General features: G+C 35.4%; 1 protein-coding gene across 1 annotated transcript in view; it reads left to right on the forward strand.

The window, feature by feature from the left end:
- Nucleotides 1-25,257, forward strand: part of LOC150092888 (neuferricin) — a 96,534-nt gene that overhangs the window by 49,957 nt on the left and 21,320 nt on the right. Inside the window, exon 3 of the mRNA XM_090413706.1 lies at nt 16,694-16,880. Coding sequence (XP_090269832.1) covers nt 16,694-16,880 — 187 coding nt within the window. The remainder of the gene's footprint in view (nt 1-16,693; nt 16,881-25,257) is intronic.

Here is a 25,257-nt window from a genome sequence, read left to right on the forward strand (position 1 = left end):
AAACTCTGATGACCAAATGTAAAAAAAATTGTTACTTTTCAATAAAATTAAATGAATAAAGCTTTAAAGCAAACTTAGGCATTCTTATTTTCCTGAATTTTTATAAACTTTTTTATGCGATTTTAGGTTTATTTTAATTCATTGCTTCGGTTTTATGCGGTTTCAGAAAAGTATGGGACGTATCCCTAATTTTTCAACGTAAGTTATGTCTTTTTTGTGCAATTTTTTATATGTGGTTTGCTGTGGAATGTATCTACTGCATGAAAAGACGTCTGTGTGTGTGTTCGTTCTTTTCAAATCTCTATTCATCTTCACTCTCAAAATTTTCTGAACTTGATTCTTCATCAGAAACAGTCATCACTGTATTGAAATAAGTCATCCTCCATGCTGTCAAGAGAATTACTAATGCCAGACTTTTGAAAAGATTTTATAATAATTTTGGATTTCACTTCATTCCATGAGCTCTTTACCCATTCAACACCTGCAAAATTGTGGCCTTTTTTCTCCTATCTGTAGAGTTTCCTCACAGTATCCAAATTGTGAGGAAACTCTCCTATCTGTAGAGTTTCCTCACAATTTGGATACTGCATCCAATTAATCCGTTTTTCCCTCATTAATCCTTTAAATCTTTAAATGGTTTGTTTATTGATATATCTAAATTTGATAATAAGAATGAACTTCGCAAAATTATAAAATTTCTGAAGTTCATTCTTAACAGCTTTGGTTTTATGGCATCTTAACTTATCCCATAACAAAACAGGTTTCTGACTTAAACCTCCGGGATGTCCAGACCACACATTCTTCATCCATAACTTCACCCCTTCCTCATCCATCCATCCATCCTTTTGCATGAATATGAATGTAAATTCCTATAGAAAGTTTTTCTTTTGGCATTGTTTTTCTTTTAAAAATTAAAAAGATGGCAATTTTGTTCCAACTGCACATCATGACAAAACAACAGTATAGTGGTTTTTTTCATGACCAGAAGTTTTGACAATTGTTTTTTACCTTTTCAAGGGCACATCAAAAGTCAGAGGCACTTCATCCATATTAACTATCTGTGAAAGTTGAAAATTGTCTTGTTTTCTAGTATTTATGATGAATCTGTGAAACTCAATTTTATTATCAAATTCGTCTGGAATTTTTTGTGATATTTTGGTTTTTGCACACATGCATAAATCATTTATCTTCATAAAATTTAAAGCACCAAGATGGCGATCATGTAAAATCAATGATATTTCTTTCTGTGGTCAATCATTTTTTATGTTGAATAATCATTTTTGTAGATATGCAGCAGTCCAATCTTCTTTGATCCAGTATCCAAGTTTTTAATTCATTTTCAATATTTGGCCATTCTACCTGTTTTCTGCAGGTTTTTTTAGAATTTGCTTCTGTTAATTGCAGCTCTTGTTTCCTCCAAGTTCATACCATTTTTTTTATAGGTGGAGGCTCAGAGTGCCATCTGGGTCTTCTCCTTTACTTTGTATTGTGCCCTTTTTTTTTTTTTTTGCATACTCAATTACACTATGCTTTAATGCAGTCGTATAGCTATGTTCGAGCTTCGTAGAATCCATGGGTTATAAAAAAAATGTAAATATAATAATGTATTGATTGCTAGTTTAAATGCATGACTGTTAACGGCTGTGCAACTATTCAAACTGATCACATTACCCAACAAGCAATGACGCACTGTAACTGCTCATACATAAAAAACACATCAGTGTATAAGATTCTACACCAGTTTATAAGACTCATTCAGTTTATAGGATGCATCCTAATTTTCAGATAAATTTTATATACAAAAAAGCACCTCTTCTAAGGCAAAAAATACGGTAACTTGATTCATTCTCCTAAACCTTGAAGTACGTAGAATATATTATGTATAGTCCGCAGATCTACAGGTAAAAGGGGAGAACACCAGAATTATATAGTTACGAACCAGTATGGACAGAGTGGATTAACAGACCACATGCCCAATGCCCCCCTACATCCAGTTGGATGAAAAAGTACTGTTACTTCAAAAAAAGACCACAATTCAAAAGTAACAATTATTCTTGTGATATGCATATGCTTTGCAGAATACCCCCTAAACTAAATAATTATGGTTGTAAAAAACTTCTAGACATCTGGGAGATTGTAATTCTGTGTTTAAGTGAACAAAAAAACCAGTCACTTTAACTGTGCCCAGAGGGCATAGTCAAAATAATTGCTTATTTGATCTGTGTTCTTGTTCAGTTTACTTTGTCTACTATTTATCTTTATCTTGACAATCCTTCAGTTACTGTTAGGCAAAATATTGGAATAAAATTATTAATTTTTTTTTTTAATTGAGTTTTTTAAAATTTTGTATTTAACTTATGTTTACTTCATTTACAACCCTGAGGAAACACCCATTCATTGTGGCAACGATTTGGTATTTTGTATTTTTCACTCTCAATGATTATTAAAAAAGTTATTTTTATCCCTGCAAATTATATTTAACAAAAAATTATATTCTTGTTTTAATTCTTTATCTACATTTGATCAAATAAAAGTTTACACATAAAATAGCTTTACGTTTAGAGCCCTCACATCAGATTGCCTCAGTATTCCTTAATACATTTGAAAGGGTGAGAGGGCACTATGCATTATATTATACTGAGGCAGTTTATGTTGAATCAAACATCCTTTAGTATGATTTACTGATTACTGTAATTATTATTATTATTTGACACCTCCAGGGAGTCAAAAGACTCATCGAGGGAGGGCACCTGCGCTACAACTCTGTCTCCACCACTCAATCCACCAACTGACTGCACCAACGCAATTGACTGCCGACCACCACTACTATTTCCACAGACAATCACAAACATCCATGCCCACGGTGGGATTCGAACCTGCAGCCCTTTGGCTGGAGAGAGCAGATACGCTAACCAATGTGGAAGAAAATTGTTGATAAGAAACTAATAATAAAGTAAATTCAGTTATGTGGGTTGGCAAATGAGTTCGTTTGGTTTATGCATTAGTACAAGTTTACACCACTTCGCCTGTCGCTATTGTTGTTGCGCTACCATGCAATGTTATTGCACAGTTGAAAGGAGACATTTCACATAACCTTTCAGTGAATTTTCATTCGGCCTACTTCAGTTGCATGTGTGTGTAACATATTTTTAGAAATGGAAGGAAATAACATACATTACCAGCATATTTTGCTTTTTTATTTCAATAAAGGATAACGAGCTGCAGAGACCCATAAAAAAATATGCAGCGTATAAAGGGATGGTGCCTTAACAGAACAAGTATGCCAAAAGTGGTTTGCCAAATTCCATTCAGGAGATTTCGACGTCAGTGATATGCCTGTCGCCCGATTGAGGTTGATTCGAGTGTTGTGAAGGATATCGTCAACAAAAATCCGTCACAAACAGTGCGGGAGATTGCTGCAGTACTGAACATATCCCATACAAGTGTTGAAAGCCATTTCCATAAGTTGGGATATGTTTCAAAACTCAGTGTTTGGGTGCCGCATGAATTAACTGAGGCCAGTATGACTGCTCGATTATCTATTTGTCATTCACTGCGGCGTCACCAATAAAACGACCCATTTTTGAATCGGATGATTATGGGCAGAACCGGCGCTAGGTTCTTTGCCCCCCCCCATGCAATTTCTATCTAAACGCCACTGCAATGATCTGGGCGTGTGTGGTTCTTTTATGATAATAATATTATTTGAAATTTCTTAAATAAATTTTGATAGAACAGCCACACGTTGGTTCGCTAAATATAACGAACCGGGGGTGTTGACTAGGCAGGATAATCTTTAAAAACCTAAATATTCAAAAATTCTCAAAAGTTAAAGCAAATTTTGATAAAGCCACTTCACTTAAATATAATGATACAGGGATTATAGCCTTCTCACCGACCCGAATAGCTAACAAAATTAAAATGAATTTTAATTAAAGTTAAAATTTATTTGAACTAAAGTTTAAAAAATTCTTGCATTTTACAAGTTATTAAATTCTTAGTAACTTGTAAAAAAATTTTTAATAATTTTTATAAGTGGAACTATCTTTTAGGAAAATAAAAGAAACTCAAGATAGATGAGAAAATAAGAAAAGAATTCAGAAATAATTAGAACATTTAATATAAATATTCAAAAAATAACATCTTTACAGAATAACAGAAAATAAATTAAATTACATAAATATACTTGAAATTTTTTTATTAAAATTTAATGTTTTTGATTTCATATTCACAAAATTAGAAATAATGGTCTTAACTTCTAATTCCGCACATATATCATTTTCAATAGCTATTAAAGCTAAACTAGCAAGCCTTTTTTTGTGACATACTTGTTCTTAAGTAGGTTTTAATCAATTTCAACTTGGAAAAGGAACGTTCACCGCTCGCTACACTAACAGGTAAGGTTAATAGTATTCTTAAAGCAATTGAAAACTTAGGGAAAGATAAATTATTGGACATAATAAAATTAAGAATATTGAAAGGGTTTTGAATATTTAAATTATCCCTACGAAAAATATCCCAAAAAGCACATAACTCGTCATATAGTTCTATTGCACTTACGTCTTTATTGTCGCCGTCCTTCAAGAGAATCTCTAAATCGTCATAATTTTTTCTTAAATCTTTGTTATTAATTTGTAATAATCTATACAAGAAATTGAAATTATCATGATGATGTTTTTAGTTGTTCAAAATTCTATTAACGAACACATTGCAATATCTATAAGTATATAAAACACGTTCACTCTAACTTTATCTTCTGGCAATTGGGCTGTTTCGTCATGATGCTCGTTATCAAATTGTTGTGTCTTTCGTCGTCGAACTTCCGTACAAGTTTTAAATTCTTGTTCTCCATCCACCTCTTCACTCAGTTCTTTTGCCGTTTTTAGAACTTCATTAAAATTTGTATCTGATCGATACTCTTGTAAGAATATTTTTAAGTTTTTGACAGATTCTAAAGCTAGTGTAATGTTCATATTTTTGTCTTGAAGCATTTTACTCACAGGGTTTATTCTGTTAAGTAAATCATGCAAAGTTATAAAGAGCAAATAAATTTGTAGTCCTTTATTTTAGCACATAATGTTTGTGCTTCATGCTGAGTTTCTTTATTAAAATTTTCATTATCTAAAATTTCAAAACATGCATCGTAAATTTCTCCTAACTGATATTGTAGAGGGCGAATTGCATTAATTTTACTTTCCCATCGCATTTCTGATGGCTGTTTAAATATTAATTTTTTTACAAACTTTAAAAGGATTGCCCAACATCTGTAAGAGAATGAAAAGAAATTGTATATTTCTTGAATAATTGCAAAGAAACTAATTGTATCTGCATTCACTTTGGCTGCATTGTTAATGATTAAATTTAGAGTATGAGCAGCACATGGCACTTAAAAAGCCAGAGGATTTTTGTTCAAAAAAATTTGGAGCCCATATTTTTTCCCTTTCATATTTGCCCCATTGTCATACCCGTGACCTTGCATGTCTTCAATGGTAATGTTCCATTTTTCCAGTTGTTCCATTATTGTTGCACATAAACCACGTCCTGTGGAATCTGATATGTCTGCAAAACCTAAAAGGTTTCCCTGCTCTTGACAATTCCATTGTCACAGGAAAGAAAGCGAATAATAATGGTCATTTGTTCTGTTTTACTTGAATCAGGCGTGCAGTCTAAAATTATGGAATAATATTTAGATTTTCGAATTGATAATAAAATTGTATCCCTGATTGCATTACTTAAAGTTTCGAATATTTCATTTTGACTGTCTTTACTCAAATAGTGTACTCTATTATTTCGTTGTAGGGCCCTTTCAATATGATTTTCCATAATGGAATCAAACTTCGCAAACAGTTTGACTGATTTTAAAAAATTGCCGTTATTCCTTTCATATAATTTATCAGATGATCCATGAAAAGCTGAATTTTGGCTACCAAGGAATTTTATAATTTCAATCAAGCGTTCTAAAACACTCTTCCAATGTTTCTTTTCCATTTCATACATGATTTCACTCTGGCAATCAATAGTAGTTTTGTGTTTTAAATTTTTATGACGTTCCTTCCATTTTAAGAAATTTTTCATGTGAGTTAAACTAGTCTTATGTCTATGCAAAGTTGTACTTCCATTTCTCCAATCATTATAACCTTCTACAAGACTACTTGATTCAGTAGGTGCGAAAAGTTTGCAACAAAAGCAAAATACAGAATTTAAAGTTTCGGAATAAATGAGCCATGTTCTTGGCCCAAGCTCCCTGTTTTCCATTTTTCTATTATAATACGACCATATGTATCTCTGGGATATATTATATTTTTCTTTTGAATAGGCCCCATTTCAATTAAAACAACTCATAAATTTCCATCAATATTTCCCCATTCACCTGGATCTTCTTAATTTACAGAGACTAACAATGTGTTAGTTTCATGGTCAACTACAACCAAATCTTCTAACTGTTTTTCGCTTAAATCATGCGTCTTGTTATCTTGTTCAATAGTTGCAACAATACTTTCATGCAAATTGGATGATGTGCGCAGTTCAGTCAACTCTGATTTCTGATGTATCGAGTTGGTTACAATCTGCATCAGAATATTTTAACAAATTTATTTATTAAGAGCCCCAGTTTGTTTCTTAATAACTACTTCTTTCGCAGCATGACGCTTATGATTTTGTGTACCTGATAACTTTTTTTTAATTTTTGATTCCATTTCTATTTTATACCCACAAGAAATTATTACACAACACGACACAGAGATGAAATAATAGTCCACACTGTGCTACTGTCAGTAGCCTACTGAGATGCGTACCATATGACTGGTATGCATAAAAACCGTTCACCGTTTTACTTTAGATAGACTGCAGTAGACAACATTCTGCAGGCAAGCATTTAGCCTGCCCTCGCTGCAAAATTGTAAAGAGGCGGCAATATACAATTTTTTTTTTATTTTATTCGGTGTATCCGGCCTTATTTATTTTAATATTAATCATTATAAGAAGTTTTTGTTTTTATGATAAAAATTTTGTTTCTTAAAAATGAGCTTATGAACCATGCCCCGGTGGCTGCGCCCCCTTCGTAACGGCACCTGCATCCGCCAACCCTGATTACGGGAGATGAAAAATTTACGTCGTTTACGATAACGTGGTACGTTAAAAATCATGGGGCACAAGAGCGAACCGTCGCAAACAACCTCAAAATTGGGATTGCACCCAAAGAAGATCATGCTCTCTGTGTTTTGGGATTATAAAGGTGTCCACTACGAAGTGTTACTGTCAGGCAGAACGATTGATTCAACTGTCTATTGCTCACAGTTAACGCGACTGGCCTTTGCAATTAGCACAAAATGTCCTGAATTGGCAAATCAGAAAGTTGTCTTTCACCATGACAACACCAGACCTTACACATCGTTAACAACCCGGAGTAATTTGTTACATCTTGGCTGGGATGTTTCGCCGCATCTTCTGTATTCCCCGGGCCTGGCACCTTCCAATTACCACTTATTCTGATCGTTGCAGAATTCTCTGAACGGGAAAACCTTCGCTAATGAGGAGGCTGTCAAAAGACACCTGGATCAGTTTTTCACCAGTAAACCTCAGGAGTTTTATGAACGTGGCATAATGAAGTTGGTGGACAGATGGCAAGAGGTCATTGATAAGGAGGGTCAATATATAACTGACTAGTATGTATTATATATATTAAATAAAATCTGTTTCATTCCACTCTGAAAAACCGAACGAACTTATTTGCCAACCCAATAATACTGTCATAATATCCATCACAGGATTGGTGACTGGCTGTCTGATAGGTATCAACAAGTTGATGGGGGAGCGATATCCAGGAAAAGGAAAGTCACTAGTGGAGTGCCTCAGGGGTCTGTTTTAGGGCCATTACTGTTTAACTTGTATATTAATGATATTGGTGAAGATTTGGATGGAGATATTCAGTTGTTTGCAGATGATGCAAAGTTGGGACAACCATGAAGAGTAGAGACGATGTTGTGGCCTTACAAGAAGACTTGAATAAATTGAGTGATTGGGAATGGGAATGTGAGTTCAAGTTACAAAATGTAAGGTTTTAAAATTTGGAAAACAAAGATGGGATGCAGTATTTATGCTTGGTGAGGATATATTGTCAGAGGTGGAGGAAATAAGAGATCTGGGGGTGATAGTGGATAAGGATCTGAAATTTAGGGGACATAGCCAAAATTGTAAAGACAACACAAAGGCTTCTGGGAATGATGCAGAGGACACTGACTTGTAGAAGTAGGGAGATTCTTGTTCCATTGTATAAGGCTTTGATTAGGCCACACGTGGACTATTGTGCCCAGATTTGGTTGCCTGGTTTTCAGAAGGACAAAGAGATGTTGGAAAGGGTCCAGAGGTGACTGACTAATTTAGTTTCTAACCTTTGTAATGTCGAGTATTAGGAAAGATTGAGAAGATACAATTTGCAGAGTCTGGTGGACAGGAGGAAGAGGGGAGATATGATAGAGACCTGCAAGTTAGTAAGGGGATTGTTATAGGATCAGTGCTGGAGAGTTCTACAGAAAATAGTGGGAGTTCAGGGGAGAACCAGAGGTCATCCCTGGATACTGTATAAAGAGGGTGTGAGTAGGGGAGTGAGAAGCAGGTTTTTTCATGCAGAGTTGTGAATGATTGGAATGCCTTGCCTGAGTGTGGTGTCTGCAGAGAATTTGAGTGTGTTTAAATCATGGTACGATGAGCTCTGTGTATGATAAAAGGACCTCCCAGATGAGTCTTTGACTCCATGGGGTCTTGGGAATGCCTTGCCTGAGTGTGGTGTCTGCAGAGAATTTGAGTGTGTTTAAATCATGGTACGATGAGCTATGTGTATGATAAAAGGACCTCCCAGATGAGTCTTTGACTCCATGGGGTCTTGGGTAATATTAATGTACAAGGCATATATTTGAAAATGATGATGAGCAATCAAAGAGGAGAAATTCATACATTGATTTTTCTTGATAATGCCAAAACATTTGACAACCATTCCCCAGTCAAATTGATATTTAAATTGAAATGAATGGATTTTGATATCAGGTTTGTGGATTAGTTTTTCAGTTGACTATGTGATAGAAGTTAAAGGAAGTTTCTTTCACTTGGTTAAAAAGTTTCTTATACTTGCCAAGAAATTATATTCTTGTTTAATCCATTACCCAAATGTAAGCAAACAAAGTTTGTACGTGAAATATCTTCATTACTAGGCTACTTGTATATAAAGGCTTTTGACATCACATCAGTTGTCAGTATCCCATAATGCAAAGCAGACTTCCTTTGGAACATGTATATTACTATGCATTATGGGAATGATCTTGACTTCAATAATCCTTTCTTTTAGTATTACACGGTGATCAGTATTCATTTTTGAAATTATGGATTCTACAACCGTGTTAAAATAAATCTTTTTATTATCCTGACGTTTCGATCTTCATATCAAGATCATCATCTGGAGTATACATAAATATACATGACAAGCTGTATTTCATTTCAAACCATAAGCTAGAGAAACAATGATTTGATCGCATGCTACTCACTGGCATGACCTCTAGTGAAAAAAAAATAAAAAAATAATTACATCAAGCTAGATTTCATTTATGATTACATGAATAAACATTATTGCTTACAGATGGTTTTCCTTCCAGTAACAGTGATGTCCTAGTTCTATTATTACAATTGTTATTTTTGATTTAAAAAAAAAAATTATTTATAAATTACAACATGAATAAACATTCTTTCGTATAATTTTTTCTTTAACAGTGATGTCCTATTTTTTTAGTATTAAAGTTGTTATTTTAGATTTAGGATCCTGGATTTTCTACAGTCCTGTTTATAGTTGTTCTTAGAGAGGAAGGATTCGTGGGACGAATATATGCCTTCCATATGTATGGGATTTTTAGACCATCATTATTGTTTAGATTGGGGTGGCTGATAATGATCTCATAAGCTTCCTTAAATTTGCGTTCACACCATGTTTTGGTGTGATGTAGACAACTAGTGCTTTTCCAGTCAATGTGTGTGATGGAGCAGTTTCTCAAAAAAGGAGGATTACCAGTGGCATTCCCCATGGTTCTGTTGGGTCCCTGTTGTTTAACTTGTTTCTAAATGATATATCAGGTGGACTGACCAAGGATCTGCAATTGTTTACTTATGATACAAAGTTTATAAGTAAAGGGAAGATTATAAGTAGCACCACTGATATTAATTCCCTTCAGGAAGATTTGAATAGACTTTTGATTTAGACGGAGGAGTGGGATTGTAGTTTTAATATTAATAAATGCAAGGTAGTGCAGAAATATAAGGCTGTATATTATATTGACAGTGCTGTACTCAGTAAGTGTATGTGATTTGGAAGTGATGGTTGACAGTAGGCTGAAGTTTAGAGGGCATTTTGCAAGTGTTGCGAAGATTATTGTAATGCTACTATGATACAAAGTACTCTAACATGTAGGAATAAGGAGGAGGTTGTGCCACTGTATAAAGCACTGGTCAGACCACACTTGGACTATTGCTCAGATTTGGTGACCTGGTTTTCAGTGTGATTTGGAAACATTGGAGAGGATCCAGAGAAGAGTGACCAAGACATTATCAGGACTCTGGAATGCTGGCTGTGGAGAGAGGTTGAAGAAATATGGATTGCAGAGTTTGATTGATAGGAGGAAAAGAGGTGATATGAAGGAGACGTTTAAGTTAGTGGGGGAATTTTATTGGATTAATCCAGAAGGGATTATAAAAAGAGTAGAAGGCGAGATGGGAAGAACCAGAAACAATCCCTGGAAGTTGTGCAAGAATGTGGTGAAAAGAGGGTGTGAAGAGTAAATTTTTTACATGGAATGGAATGAATTACTGGAATATGTTGTTAATCATATCTGGACAATTCATTGTGGGGAAAATTCTTTGCAAGAAAATTTGAAATTCCATTTCATGTCATTTCCATATATAAAAAAAATGTATTATTTATTATTTTGATCATATTTAACATTCTGGAATTTTTTATTCCGTATAAAGTTATTAATATTCTTTCTTACTTAGTACAGACTCTTTAGATGGAATATTAATTTTACAAAACTGGGATAGGGTGATTAGGGAGAAAGGACACCATATTTAAGAATATTTAGGGATAATAGTTATTTCCAACTAATATTTATGGACATATTCCTATTAACTATTCTATTAATAGTTAGAATAGTTTAAATTATACATGTTTTTGGTCATAAAATGTTACAAAATATAAGACTTATTGTTAAACTGACCATAGATTTTTAATTCGTACGTATGTTCGTACAATATTGCCTACCGGTTTCGCTAGTAACTGACTAGCTTTCTCAAGGCTTGCATAGTATGCAAAAAAGGTTTAAGAATACAAAAAAAAGTTAGTACATGTTAGGTAGCTAAGGTAACACGTTCGTGTGACATTTCTACTCAGTATCATGAACACTCGTTACATGCAAACGCGTAATATGATTGTTCGCGTACTGTAGTTCTATTGAACTGAGGGAATTAATTAGATTTTTCCAAGTATCGTTCAGTATGGCCCCTTGATTTCTGTTTAGGTTGCGGCCTGTATGTAGCACTACTGCTGCTGCTGCTTCTTTAAATAATCGATGTCTGTAATCTTCGTCTACATAGGGCATAGAGCTGTTATTTCAGTCTATAGTGTGGTTCGAAGTTGAAAAGTGATGTGCTAACCCGAAGGTGGTCGTTCTGTTGTGATTTACATCACCAACATGTTCTTTCTGTCTTATTTCCAGGCTTCTTGAAGTTTGTCCAATGTAGGAAAGACCACACTTGCATGGAATATTATACACACCTGGATATTTATAAAATGGAACACTGTCTTTAGGAGATCTTAGAACCTGCCTGATGCTTGGTTTAAATACAACCCTGATGTTATGGGCCTTTAACAATCTCGCAATTTTGGTGGAAATTGAACCCATAAAGGGGATGACTGCTGTTGAAATATGCTGGGAGACTTCTTTCTTGTTGATTATCTTTGTTTAGAAATTTGTTGATGATGTTTCAAGGATAACCATTTTATGATAGTGTTATAGCGATTTGAGACAGTTCTGTTTGAACTTCTTCATCGGCAGAGATAAAGTTTCTAGCTCGATTTCTCAACATGTGGATGATGATCTGTTTATGTGACCTATGATAGTTTGAAGAGTAATGTATATATTGTCCAGTGTCCATAGGTTTTTTGTAAATTGACAGTTTGATATTGTTACCTTGTCTTTTAACTAGTATATCCAAGAAGTGTAGCTGTTCGTCGTTTTCTACTTCTAGAGTAAATTTGATTTTATTGTGGAGTGCATTGATTCTATTGACAAACATATGTAGGTTTTCCATGTTGTCTTGCCATATGATGAAGATATCGTCTACATATCTCCACCATATTGAAGGTTTAGGAGTAATGCTGGTGAAGATTTCATTTTAATTTCTCCATGAAAAGATCTGCACATGGTGATGACAGAGGGCTGCCCATGGCTAGGCCTTCTAATTGTTTGTATACCTTGTTAACTTTGAAGAAATTTGATTGTAGGCAATGCTTGAACATCTTTGTAATATCAGCAGAAAAGAGATCTTTGATAATGTTCATGACTTCTTCTACTGGTACATTCGTGAACAAGGATACTACGTCTAGACTGGCCATTATGTCTGATTGTATTATCTTCAAGTTTTTCAGTTTGTCAACAAAGTGTTGAGAAATTTTTATGTAGGATTCTGTTTGTCTAATTGTTCCCTTAAGTAAGTTCGCTAGGTGCTTAGCCAATAGGTAAGTAGGGGAGGACCTGCCATCCACAATCGGATGAAGTGGTACTTCTTCCTTATGCACTTTAGGCGCCCCATACAGTCTAGGAGTAATGGAATGTGAGGATTTAAGTTTTCGTTTTAGTTCTTCAGGCCAAGTATTCATGTTACGGATCAGGAAGTTTGTCTCATTATGGTTCTTCATGGTAGGATCTCTGTTGAGGATTTTGTATGTGGAACTGTGAGATAGTAAGTCGTTTATCTTCTTGAAATGGTCTTTTGAGTTTAGGATGACGGTGGCATTCCCCTTGTCTGCTTTCATTATTATTATTTCTTTGTTCTTCCTCAAGTTCCAAATAGCTTTCCTATCATATGGAGTAGTATTCAGTTTTGGTTGTTTTGCTGTTGCTAGGATGATCGTGCTTTGGAATCTAATATCGTTGGCTACAACTTGTGGTAGTGGGTAGAGACTTGTTTCAATTCCACACATATATATCCTTGTTCACAAATGTACCAGTAGAAGAAGTCATGAAGAAGTATAGATGAAGATTACAGACATCGATTATTTAAAGAAACAGCAGTAGTGCTACGTACGGGCAGCAACCTAAACAGAAATCAAGGGGCCATACTGAATGATACTTGGAAAAATCTAATTAATTCGCTCAGTTCAACAGAACTACAGTACGCGAATAATCATATTACGCATTTGCATGTAACATGTGTTCATGATACTGAGTAGAAATGTCACGCGAATGTGTTACCTTAGCTACCTAACAGGTACTAACGTTTTTTTTTGTATTCTTAAATCTTTTTTTGCATTTACCATTTTTTTGTACTGTGCAAGCCTTGAGAAAGCTAGTCAGTTACTAGCGAAACCGGTAGGCAATATTGTACGAACATCGTACAAATTAAAAATCTATATTCAGTTTAACAATAAGTCTTATATTTAGTTAGAATAGTCATTATGGAGAATAAAATATTTAAGAATACTTATTCTTCTAACTGTTCACTATTTTTCTGCTCTGTGCATTTAGACATCCATCCAGGTGTGATATGTTTATTATCTGAGCCAATTCAGAAGGCGAGATGTTTCAGTTGTTGAATGCATGTGTATTTTGAAAATCACTCCACTTTTCCTGCATAATAAAGACATTTTGTACACTGCTATCGTTTGCAGAGCTAGTTTAAGATCATAGGTGAAATTCTGAGTAATTATATTAAAGAAAATTATAATAAAATTATGTAAATACTATCATAATGCTGTAAATCACCATAAGCTAAATTGCCATCTGCAGCTTCATACTAGTCTTTACCTTTTCCTCCAATACCAGTATTTTATGATGCTAAGAAATTTAAAATTTTATATTTAGCCTTCTTTACAGGGGAGGGGGGGGGTTGTGTGTGTACACACACACACACACACACACACACAGCGCATAACCACTAGGCTAATCGCGTGGACGGAAGACCAAGAAAAAGATGGGATCAGACTGGAACAGGCCACCTGGCCTAAAATCCATGTTAAATTCTTCTTCCATTAGGAAAAAGAAGATATGATGTCAGTTGAATGAACCTCCCACAATGATTCTGCTGACTTGATGGAGGGTGTAATAATAATAATTTAATAGAAGTTCAAAGTGGCTATGGTTATGTGAGCAAGCATTATGAAGGTGGAACAGGATTACAAATGAGGATTAACAGGGATAAGTATTGGGACAATAAATATTCAACCTTGATATCAACAATACTGTAAATGAATTGCTTGGATATATCCATTTGTTTACCAGCAACCAGTTCCACTCATTTGCTGTACTCTTTGACAACTTGGGATGACCTTTTGTTCTCATCAGTCTTATAAAATCCCTTTAGTAACTTTTATGTTTTTATCATATTCCTCTTTTCTACCTATTAGAAATTTTGTAACCCACAAACTTTCAATCTACCTTCATGAATATTCCACAGATATGTCAAAATCTTGATCTCACCTCTGGATTCTTTGTTCCACTCATCCCCAAGAAACCCGAGTAACTAAATCAGTTCAGATATGGCGATATTAATGGCTTATTATGGATAGAGAGATAATTAATTTTGTCAGCATGTTCTTTATCATTGTAATTCTTTGTTCTATACAACTTTTGTATTATGTCCTCTGAACTTTAGCTGCTTGTCCATCTAGATCCCTAGTGTCATCAGTTTCCTGCATTCCAGTTCTATGTAATATGCAGTTAATTTTTCATACTAAAGTGCATAACTTTACTTTTTGTCACACTGAACTAGCAGCCATTATCCTTTGCTCTCTTGAAATCATCCTATAGGATTTCTAATACATCACCTTTATTAACTATTTGCCTTCCTAATTTTCATGAACAAACTATAGAATATTAACCCCTCAGATCATTCCCATATCATTAATGAAAAAGCTTAAAGCAGCATTCCAAGTGTAGAGCCCATGGCCTACCACTGGTCACCTTTCCTCTTAGATTCAATTCCACCATATACTATTTCATGCCTCTCCAGTCCAGTTTCATTTTATCTAATTTATCTAAGAGAGTTCTATGCATTATCCTGACAAATGTCTTTGCATTGTCCAGAAAATATCATGGTGTAGCTGTTCACTTTTATTCAGCTCAACTATCACTGTTCTATAGAATGTGAGTAAATTACAATAGCATGATACAAAGTATGTTCCCAGAATATATTTCCAATCACCTGCTCCTAAATTATTTCCTTAACCAACTTTTCTGATATGTTAATCACCACTTGAAATGCTGATTGGTCTATAATTTGCTACCTCTGTGATGTATTTTATCTAACAGAACTGTTTTGTCCTCTTTTCTTATCCTCAGGATCCTACCAGAACTTGATATTTGAACAGTCTGATCAGTGACACTGTAATTTTCTTGCACTTTCTCATGACGCTCAAGCCAATACTCATCTAATCCCATGGCTGTATTCACACTGAAATTTTGTAATTTTCTATGCACCCTCAGTTCATCAACTGTTGTTCTCACATCAGTTAATGTCACATCTGTCATCACTGCATTATCTCCACCTAGATGACACGGACTTGCAAAGTGATCACTCATTAATTCAACAATTTCTCTTTGTTTTGTCACCTTACTATCATCTGTGGTCATTACCGTTATCTAATTAACTACCTTTATATAATTATGAGGGTTGTCTGAAAAGTTCTTGGCCTAACAATGAAAAAACGAATTTATAATTTCAAAATTATTTTTATTTTTCAACATAATCTCACTTAAGACTAATACATTTATTCCAGCACCATTAACCTGTCCCTGTAGTTCTCAGTATGATCTGCAAATTACAGCTCTACAGCTGCAATCACCTCTTGATTTGAAGAAAAAATGTTGACCAGCGAGGAAAAGTTTTAGTTTGGGAAGAGATACAAGTCAGAGGGAGCCAAATCTGGGGAATAGGGTAGATGTTCCAACAATTCATAGTGCAGATCCCTTAATTTTCCCATTGCCAAAACACCTTTGTGGGTAGGTGCATTGTCCTGATGAAAGATGATTTTTTTCTTCTGCAAAAAGGGTCTTTTCTCAGGAATTTTTTCATCTAGTCTGGTTAAATGATCGGAATAACATTCCCTGGTTATTGTTTTACCCTTTTCAAGACAATTAATAAACAAAATGCCTTTAGCATCCCAAAACACCAATGCCATGACCGTTCCTGCTGGTGGAACCGACTTCTTTAGTACTGAAACCAGCTTCTGTCCAAAATGATGCTAATAATAGAGTTTGCAATAGTGTTAAAAGGAATAGCCTAGCTTCCTTCTAAGAGTATCATAATCACTTGCTCTGTAGGTTCTCATATATCCCTTCTTAACCAAAAATTTCACTTGAACTAATGAATGTTGTGTGTGTATGTAAAATATTTACTTTTTCATATTTTTCCAGCTAGATTGAGGTATTATTTTTTCCAGGTAAGCTTGCTGGAAAGTATTATGATAGAAATGGCAACCCTACAAAAGAGCTAAGGAAAGCATTGGATGCAATAGAACATGCTAGAACAAATAAATGGACTGAAGCTTTAGAGAAAGAGGTATTTCCTCCATGTAATACAGAATGGAGTAAAGAGAAAGGAAGCCGTGTTTGGTGCACTAACAAAAGGTAAGTGTTGGATTTATGAAAATGAGGGTAAAATTTTTATTATGCTACTTTATTCTATGTGTATGAAAAAGATAGATAAAAAGCTGTATTTCTCATTGTCTTTGTATTAACAGACAAGTATGTGCCTTTAGTTCCAAGTTTCTGATTGAACAGTTTTATGAGGATAATTTTTATGGCTAATGCTTTAAAAATTACATAAACAAATGAAACATGATAATTACTCATTTTGGCAAGATTTTTCAGATATGTGTTTTTATGAGCAGAATATCATGTGACCATATCTGAAGTTTATAGTTAAGGGCCCATTTAATAAATGAGTTACAGTTTAATCTCATGTAGAGTAAAAAAAATAATAAAAATCACATAAAAGAGAGTAAATATACAAAGTCGGTGATATTAACTAAAAATGATAGTAGATAGTAAAAATGATAATGGTACAAAGACTGATGTGCCTAGTATTGATCTGTCATTATTTTTGAAGTGGTTGTAAAAATTTTAGAGAAGGTGGTAAAAATACTTTCTTTGAATGCTTAATACTTTAGTGAACATGTTGTGGCTTAAAATTGTTCACATTAACGAAGCCTGGCTCTCAGAATCAGATGAGTAACTGGAATCGAGTGTAAAGAATATAGTATTTTTAGTTCTTTAAGTACACCCCTTGAGGGTACATGGCAGGAATTTGATGATGATGATGATAGTTCTTTAAGAGATACTTGTGTCGTAAGGTTTTTCGAGTCACATGGAAAACACAAGGAAATAAGTGAATAATATTTATTCAAAGGCCACATATTTCAGCCTGAAATAGCCCATTTTCAGTTGTTGTTGTTGTTTTTTAAATCATGGTGATCTTATGATTCCGATATGATAAAAGGACAAGTAATAACGAAGCTGTTTGTTTTAATTTAATTACAGAAGCATTGTCGCTAAAGATTTAAATATATCACGTGATGAAGGTCAGCCACCGATCACATAAATAATGTTGATAATTAAATTATTCATTTTATAAATAATATGAGCAATTATAAATTATAACGAATAGTCAGGATTTAATTATAAATATCAATCTAATTTTTTCCTGAAAAAACTTTAGTTTCCGAAAATCCTCTCATGTATCTCGCACCACGATTTTATAACTTTAATTTTGAAGGAAAAAGTGAGAGTTATAATTCAAGTAAATACGATATGTTCTGGTGATAGTCTTGTCGAAACATCATGTTGCAATGCCCAAAACTACTGCAAGCTACATATGTGGGAAGGGAGAGAATACCAATTATGGTAACACCTCATAAAACAACCAACAATTCTAGAAGCATGATATCAGAATGAGATCTTGATGTTCTAGATGAGGAAATGTTCAGAGCTCAAAGATCAATTAGTGAAAAGTATGAAATGAATCCTGATACATAGGGATGATTGTCTGGTTCTGACCAGGAATATCATCCTTACTTTTGACATATTCAAACTTCTAACATCAGTAAAAAGCAAGATAACTCTGCTGTCCAATTAGGCTTTACATCCCAAATCTGCTAAGATGCTTTAAATATCAGATTTAAAATCAATGCCTAAACTACGCCTTGTGGCTCTACTATCTATCCCTGGATTGGTAGTAAAGAGCGTGATAATAAATCTTGCTCTGCAAAGGAATCTAAATGTGTCAACTGTGATGGAGACCATCTAGCCTTCTCCCATGCATGCCAAACTGAACAGAACATTGTATCAGGCAAAGATGAAGCTAACTACCACACCTGTCTTGAAATCCTCTTGTACTGAAAAGGGGACAATTAAGAAAAATCAAAAGAGACAAACCCATATGTTCAGCCTGCCAACCAATAATTTCAGCATACCTGAACTCTATGATCATGAATGCTTCTTTTTTATAGCGTGTTTATCATCCAAATTATTATGATCTCACTGCTAAAATAATACCTGAAATGATCCTGCTGAATGAGAACAACTTGTCAATAAAATTATGGCATGGGCATCGCTGAATGATAAACTACCAGACACCACTACAGAAAAAAAAAGGATTCTTCTGCTTGTAGATGTAAATTAAACACAAAGAACTTACCCTAACATGTATTAACTATCACTTTTTAGGGAAAGACAACGTATACTGTTATATTAATTAAAAAAACTTTAATTAATACTTCCTATATTTCACGGTAATGTTCCATTACCATCTTCAGGTAACATAAAATTAATGATATGTGCAAGCAGGCACTAACACTGAAGACAACAACTGAAGTAGGTCCTAGAGTCCTAAAAGGTACCACCTAGTTGGCTAAATTGGGAATACTCTTGAATGTTATTCTAAGAATGCAAACTATTTGGGGCAGTCTCATGCATCCAGATTTGTTAAGGTTTGGGAGTTTTTTAGAGCTGAGGCTGATTCCAGGAATAATCTCTCATATTTATACTTGCTGCGGTGTAGTAAGGTATCTTTCTTCCTGCGTATTTTGTGGCGGGTGTCCAAAGCGTGGTCAGAAGTTCTGAGTGGCTGTATTGGTGTAAATGGATATAATCCTTATGTTCAGATATCCTGATATTAGCTGCCCTCCTGTTTGGCCATAGTAAGACAGTTTGCAACTACAAGGGACCTGGTATACTCCAGGTAGGTCTAGGGGAAATGGCTGGTCCTTTGGGGAGCAGATAAGAGATGCCAATTTTTTATATGGTTTATAACAAATTGTCAAGTCATATTTTTTTAGGATTTTTGTTAGCTTTTCAGAAGTACCCCAAATATGAGGAATGGTGATAGATTTAGAGTAGTCCCTGTTATGGAGGGTGGGGGTTGAGGTTAATTGGTTTTAATGTTTTTTGGATTTTATAGGGTTTGTAGCTATTGGCTACAAAGGTATTAAGAATATGGTTAAGTTCAGTGGAGGGCATTGTTATCTGAACTGATTAATTTTGCCCTGTTATATATGGTTTTTATAATCCCATATTGCTGGTGAATGTATCTACCTGTGTGTGTAGGTTTTCCAGAGAAAGCCAGGGATCGATCAGGCTGGTATGTAATCAGAGTGTCTAGGAAAGGGAGGTTGTTATTGTTTTCTTTTTCCAAGGTAAACTGGATCCTGGGGTGTTGATTGTTTAAGTGTGATAAGAAGTTGTGGAGTGTGTCCAAGCCATTTGGCTAAGTAGCGAACACATCATCTATATAGCGTAGCCAAACAGTAGGTTTAAGTGGAGCCGAGTTTAAGGCTTTTTCTTCAAAGGTCTCCATAAAGAAGTTGGCCAGAGGTGGAGAGCCCATGACTCTCCCCTCTATTTGTTTATAGAATTTTCCCTTCCAAACAAAATAGCCTGAGTTCATGGTAAACTGAAACAGGGCTGAGATATCGGGAAGAAATTTGGCTTGGATGAGGTCCAAAGTATCTTTGAGTGGAACATTGGTGAATAAGGAGACATCAAAACTGACCGTTATGTCAGTGTGGAGTGAAAGGTTTTCTAGACGGGCTTTAAAGTGGGCTGAATTTTTTGTGTGAAGGTGTGTTTCCAGTATATTGTGTGAGCACTTTGGCTAATTTGTATGTGGGAGAATCAATGCCATCCACAATGGGACATAATGGCACATTCTGTTTATGGATTTTTGGAGAGTGTTCTGATTTGGGAGCTGGTGGGATCATATTCTATAGTAAGCAGACCGATCTAATAGTAAAGAGGAAAGCTTACTTGTGTAGTCAGTTTTGTTTAGAACTACATTTCCCTTATCCGCTTTAGTAATTATTATTTTACTGTTATTTTTTATTTCCTGTAGAGCTTTGAATTCTTCTTTAGATAGGTTGCTTTTTTGTAGGTTTAGCTTGGGTAAGAACACCGGCTACGTCTAGTCTGATATTGTTGGGAAGGTTGCCAATACCACCACGTTCTACCTGAATCATTATTTTTTCAGAAGGGATTTTTTTCGGTGCTACAGCGAAGTTGTGGCCTAGCGAGAGTGCGCTGATTGATTCAGTCTTCAAGGTAAGGGATGACAGGTTTATTACTGTGTTGAGAGGTAGTTGAGGTTTGCAAACTGAGTTCTTTTTTTTAAACTTTTGAATTTTTTGATGTGCCGACATCATACTTTTTGGAATTCCTTTTCTGCTGAACAATTAGTGACGTCAGAGAGGATTGTCCAAAGGTCATCGTTTGGCATGGCAGCAAGCTCTTCTTCTAGCCATGAATGGCCTTGTTAGTGTCGGCCAAGAGAACGCAGGTAGCGGCAATTTGCTCTAGTAACAGAGCGAAGCTAGTGTGTCTGTATATGCAGAAAGCTTTAGGTGAAATGAATCAGTGCTTTAATTTTACACAATTAGGGATCACATTATTATCCCGGCAGCATTTTAAAAGGCTAATCAATCCAGTTGTCTAGAGATCTTCAGTTTTAGCTTGCCGTATTGACGGGCCTTGTGTGCAATGGAATCTCTGTGAATTATTGTAATTCTTGTAGATAAACTTATATGTTGGTGATACATAAAATCTCAATTTTTAGGGAAAGACAACATATACTATTATATTAATTAAAAAACTTTAATTAATACTTCCTATATTTCAGTAATGTTACATTACCATCTTCTGGGAACATAAAATTAATGATATGTGCATGCAGGCACTAACACTGAACAAATATGGCTGAAGACAACAACTGAAATCTGTCCTAGAGTCCTAAAAGGTGCCATCTAGTGGACTAAATTGAGTAGTAGTCTTGGCTCTTGGGCTGATGTTCTACACCCTCTGTCCAAAAAGAAACCGAACTTTTGATAGAAAATAAAACACAGGCCAATTATAATTTTTCAAGTCATTTATTTCAATCAATATACTCTCCCTCACTTCGATACAGCATTTGGCACAGTCAACTAATTCGTTAAATGAGTTTTTTTATATTGGTTTTTGGGATACTATTGAGGGTCATGGTTGCTGCCGCTTGAACGTTTTCATTGATGTGGTATCGCTTCCCGATCACGGTGAGTGATCCAACACACAAACTTGGTTTTTGCTCAAAAACTGTCTCTCAGTGTTCGAACCATGAGATCGTGCAAAAGTGACCAGCTGCCTGCAGCATGATATTCATGCCATATGCGACGAATTCTCGCTATCAATTGCGTCGAGATAAAACTCACCATTGACCGTTTGGCCAGGCGGAATGAATTCTTTGTGGATAATGTCCTTGGAATCGTAGAAACAAATCAGCATTGTCTTTACTTTTGACTTCTCCAAGCGACTTTTTTTTGGATGCCCCTCTTCACTCAGCACTCTGGTGGCACTTTGTTTCAGACTCATACTCAAAACACCACATTTCGTCACTAGTGACGATCATTTCAAGGAAGTTTGAGTCCTTACGAGTAGTTTTAATGAGGTCCTTGCAGTCGATACATTTTTTGGTCTTTCTTCAGACCAACTTGTGGGGAACAAATCGTGAATTAATTTATGAAGGCCCAAATTCTCGGTCAAAATGTTGTGCATAGTTGATTTTGGAATCCCCAATTCATCTTCAGTCAATCTTGTGGACGATTTCAGATTTTCTTTGATGAAATCATTCACTTTTTGGATGTTAACTTCATTCAGTCCAGTTTTTGGACGGCCTGGCTTTTTTCGTCCTCAAGCGTCTCACGACCACTTTGAAATAGCTTAAGCCACTCGTAAACTTGAGTATGGGATAAACATTCATCCTGTATGCTTTTTGAAGCATTTGATGCATTTCAATAAAACTTTTACCAAGTTTAACACAAAAGTCAATCGCAGCTCTCTGTTTGAAACTCATTTTCCGACCGTTTGTCAAAACACACTATCACTCTTGGCATTATAACTTGGCTTCTAATGAAATAAATTTCATAAAGATTGCCACTTTCGACAATGAAAAGATACACCAGGTGGTGCCACTAGCTTCTTCTATTTTCGAAAAGTACGGTTTCTTTTTGGACAAAGGACGTAAGAATGCAAGCGTCCCATATTCGGGGAAATCTTGTGCATCTAAATTTGTTGAGGTTTGGGGAGTTTTTTTTTAGAGCTGAGGCTGATTCCAGGAATAATCTCTCATATTTATACTTACTGTGGTGTGGTAAGGTAGCTTTCTTCTAACGTATTTTGTGGCAGGTGTCCAAAGCATGGTCAGCAAGTCCTGAGTGGCTGTATTGGTGGAAACGGATATAATCCTTATGTTCAGATATCCTGATATTAGCTGTCCTGTCTGTTTGGCCATAGTAAGACAGTTTAGATGTATATTAAACACAAAGAACTTACCCTAACGGTTATGAGGTGATGTATTAAACATTTTTTCCGAAGAAGAGATGCCCACTGACCATCCATACTTCCCAAAATCACTTGACAAACATGAGTCAGACAGAGGTAAGTGTTTAACCTCTTAGAAAACTGATATCTACAAAAGCCAAAGGAATGGAAAAATTCTTACAGTGGAACTGTTGTGAATTCCACCAAGAATATGAAGAATCTTGTGCAGAAGACATTTAAAGCCCGTTGGAGGATTCAACCTTAAAGCATTTCCTATTATTTGTAGGAATAGTGGAATATCCTTGTGGGCAACTAAAATCCTTTTCAGAATATCCAGCTTAGCACTGCTCTGGGATCTTCTCTTACTATATAACAGAATACTTTCTGAGGAAGAGTTTTCATATTTGTGGGCACAATCAATTGTCATTGCTTTCCCCATACCAGGAAAAGATCAAACGCAAGCAAACAGTTACTGACCTATAATAAATTTAGTTTAATCCTTTATCCAAGTGTAAGCAAACAAAGTTTGTGTCTGAAGTATCTTCAGGACTGAGGCAACTCGTGGTAAAGGTGGAATAAGCTCTGATCACTATTCTTAGTATTTCCCATAATGCAAAGCACATCTCCTTGCAGACATGTATAATACTATGCATTAAGGGAAGGGCCACTACCCAGACCGGTTTCGACCTTTATTGAGGTCTCTTCAGTGGGAGCCAGATCCAGAGGCTCTCATCACTCCTTATCTTAGTATCTCCTATAATGCAAAGCACATCTCCTTGTGGACATGTATAATGCTATGCATTAAGGGAAGGGCCACTAACCAGACCGGTTTCGGCCTTTATTGAGGTCTCTTCAGTGGGAGCCAGACCCAGAGGCTCTCATCACTCCTTGTCTTAGTATCTCCTATAATGCAAAGCACATCTCCTTGTGGACATGTATAATGCTATGCATTAAGGGAAGGGCCACTACCCAGACCGGTTTCGGCCTTTATTGAGGTCTCTTCAGTTTGAGCCAGACCCAGAGGTGGTGATACCAAGGTGGAAGCAGTGGAGAAGTCATCTTTCCCTGTATGAGTTCCCAAAAGGTGTCTCACCTTATTATTAAATTACTCTGGATTTAGAGAAAGATGCTGGAAGTTTTTTTTCACTTGGTTAGACTGTAATAAATTTAGTTTAATCCTTTAAAGGATTAAACTAAATTTATTATAGTCTAATCAAGTGAAAAAAAAAAAGTTACTGACCAACTCTTTGTAAGATATTGGAGAAAATAGTTAATGCCAGACTTTTGTGGTATTTAGAAAGTAAGTCTCTTTTCTTCAATACACAGTGCAGCTTTCATAGACCCATTTGATATCAGACCATCTGTTACGTATAAAAACATCTAGCATTTGCATTCCTGAATCGTGAACATCTGGTTTCAGTTTTTTAATGAAAAAAGCTTACGACACAGCTTGAAGATGTGACATATTACTGAAATTAGAACAAATTGAGATGTTGAAAGTTTATTTTTTCACTTGGTTAGAGTATAATAAAATTAGTTTAATCCTTTATCCAAGTGTGAGCAAACAAAGTTTGCGCCTGAAGTATCTTCAGGACTAGGGTAAAGTGATACAACACCAGGGCAACTCGTTGCAAAGGTGGAGAAGGCTACCAACACTCCTAACTCAGTATCTCCTATATAATGCAAAACACATCTCCTTGCGGATATGTCTAATGTTATGCATTAAAGGAAGGGCCACTACCCAGACTAGTTTTGACCTTTATTGAGGTCTCTTCAGTGGGAGCCAGGCCCTAGTGGAAATACCAGGCAGAAGCATTAGCAGGTCATCTCCACCTATAGGAGTTGCCAAATGGTGTGCCACCCTTTTTTAATAAATTACTCTGGATTTAGAGAAAGATGTTGAAAGTTTATTTTTTCACTTGGTTAGAGTATAATAAAATTAGTTTAATCCTTTATCCAAGTGTGAGCAAACAAAGTTTGCGCCTGAAGTATCTTCAGGACTAGGGTAAAGTGATACAACACCAGGGCAACTCGTTGCAAAGGTGGAGAAGGCTACCAACACTCCTAACTCAGTATCTCCTATATAATGCAAAACACATCTCCTTGCGGATATGTCTAATGTTAAACTAATTTTATTATACTCTAACCAAGTGAAAAAATAAAC

Source organism: Typopeltis vanoorti, chromosome 24 (assembly GCF_054136105.1).
Source record: "Typopeltis vanoorti isolate ZY-2024b chromosome 24, IOZ_Tvanoo_1.0, whole genome shotgun sequence".
NCBI lineage: Eukaryota > Metazoa > Arthropoda > Arachnida > Uropygi > Thelyphonidae > Typopeltis > Typopeltis vanoorti.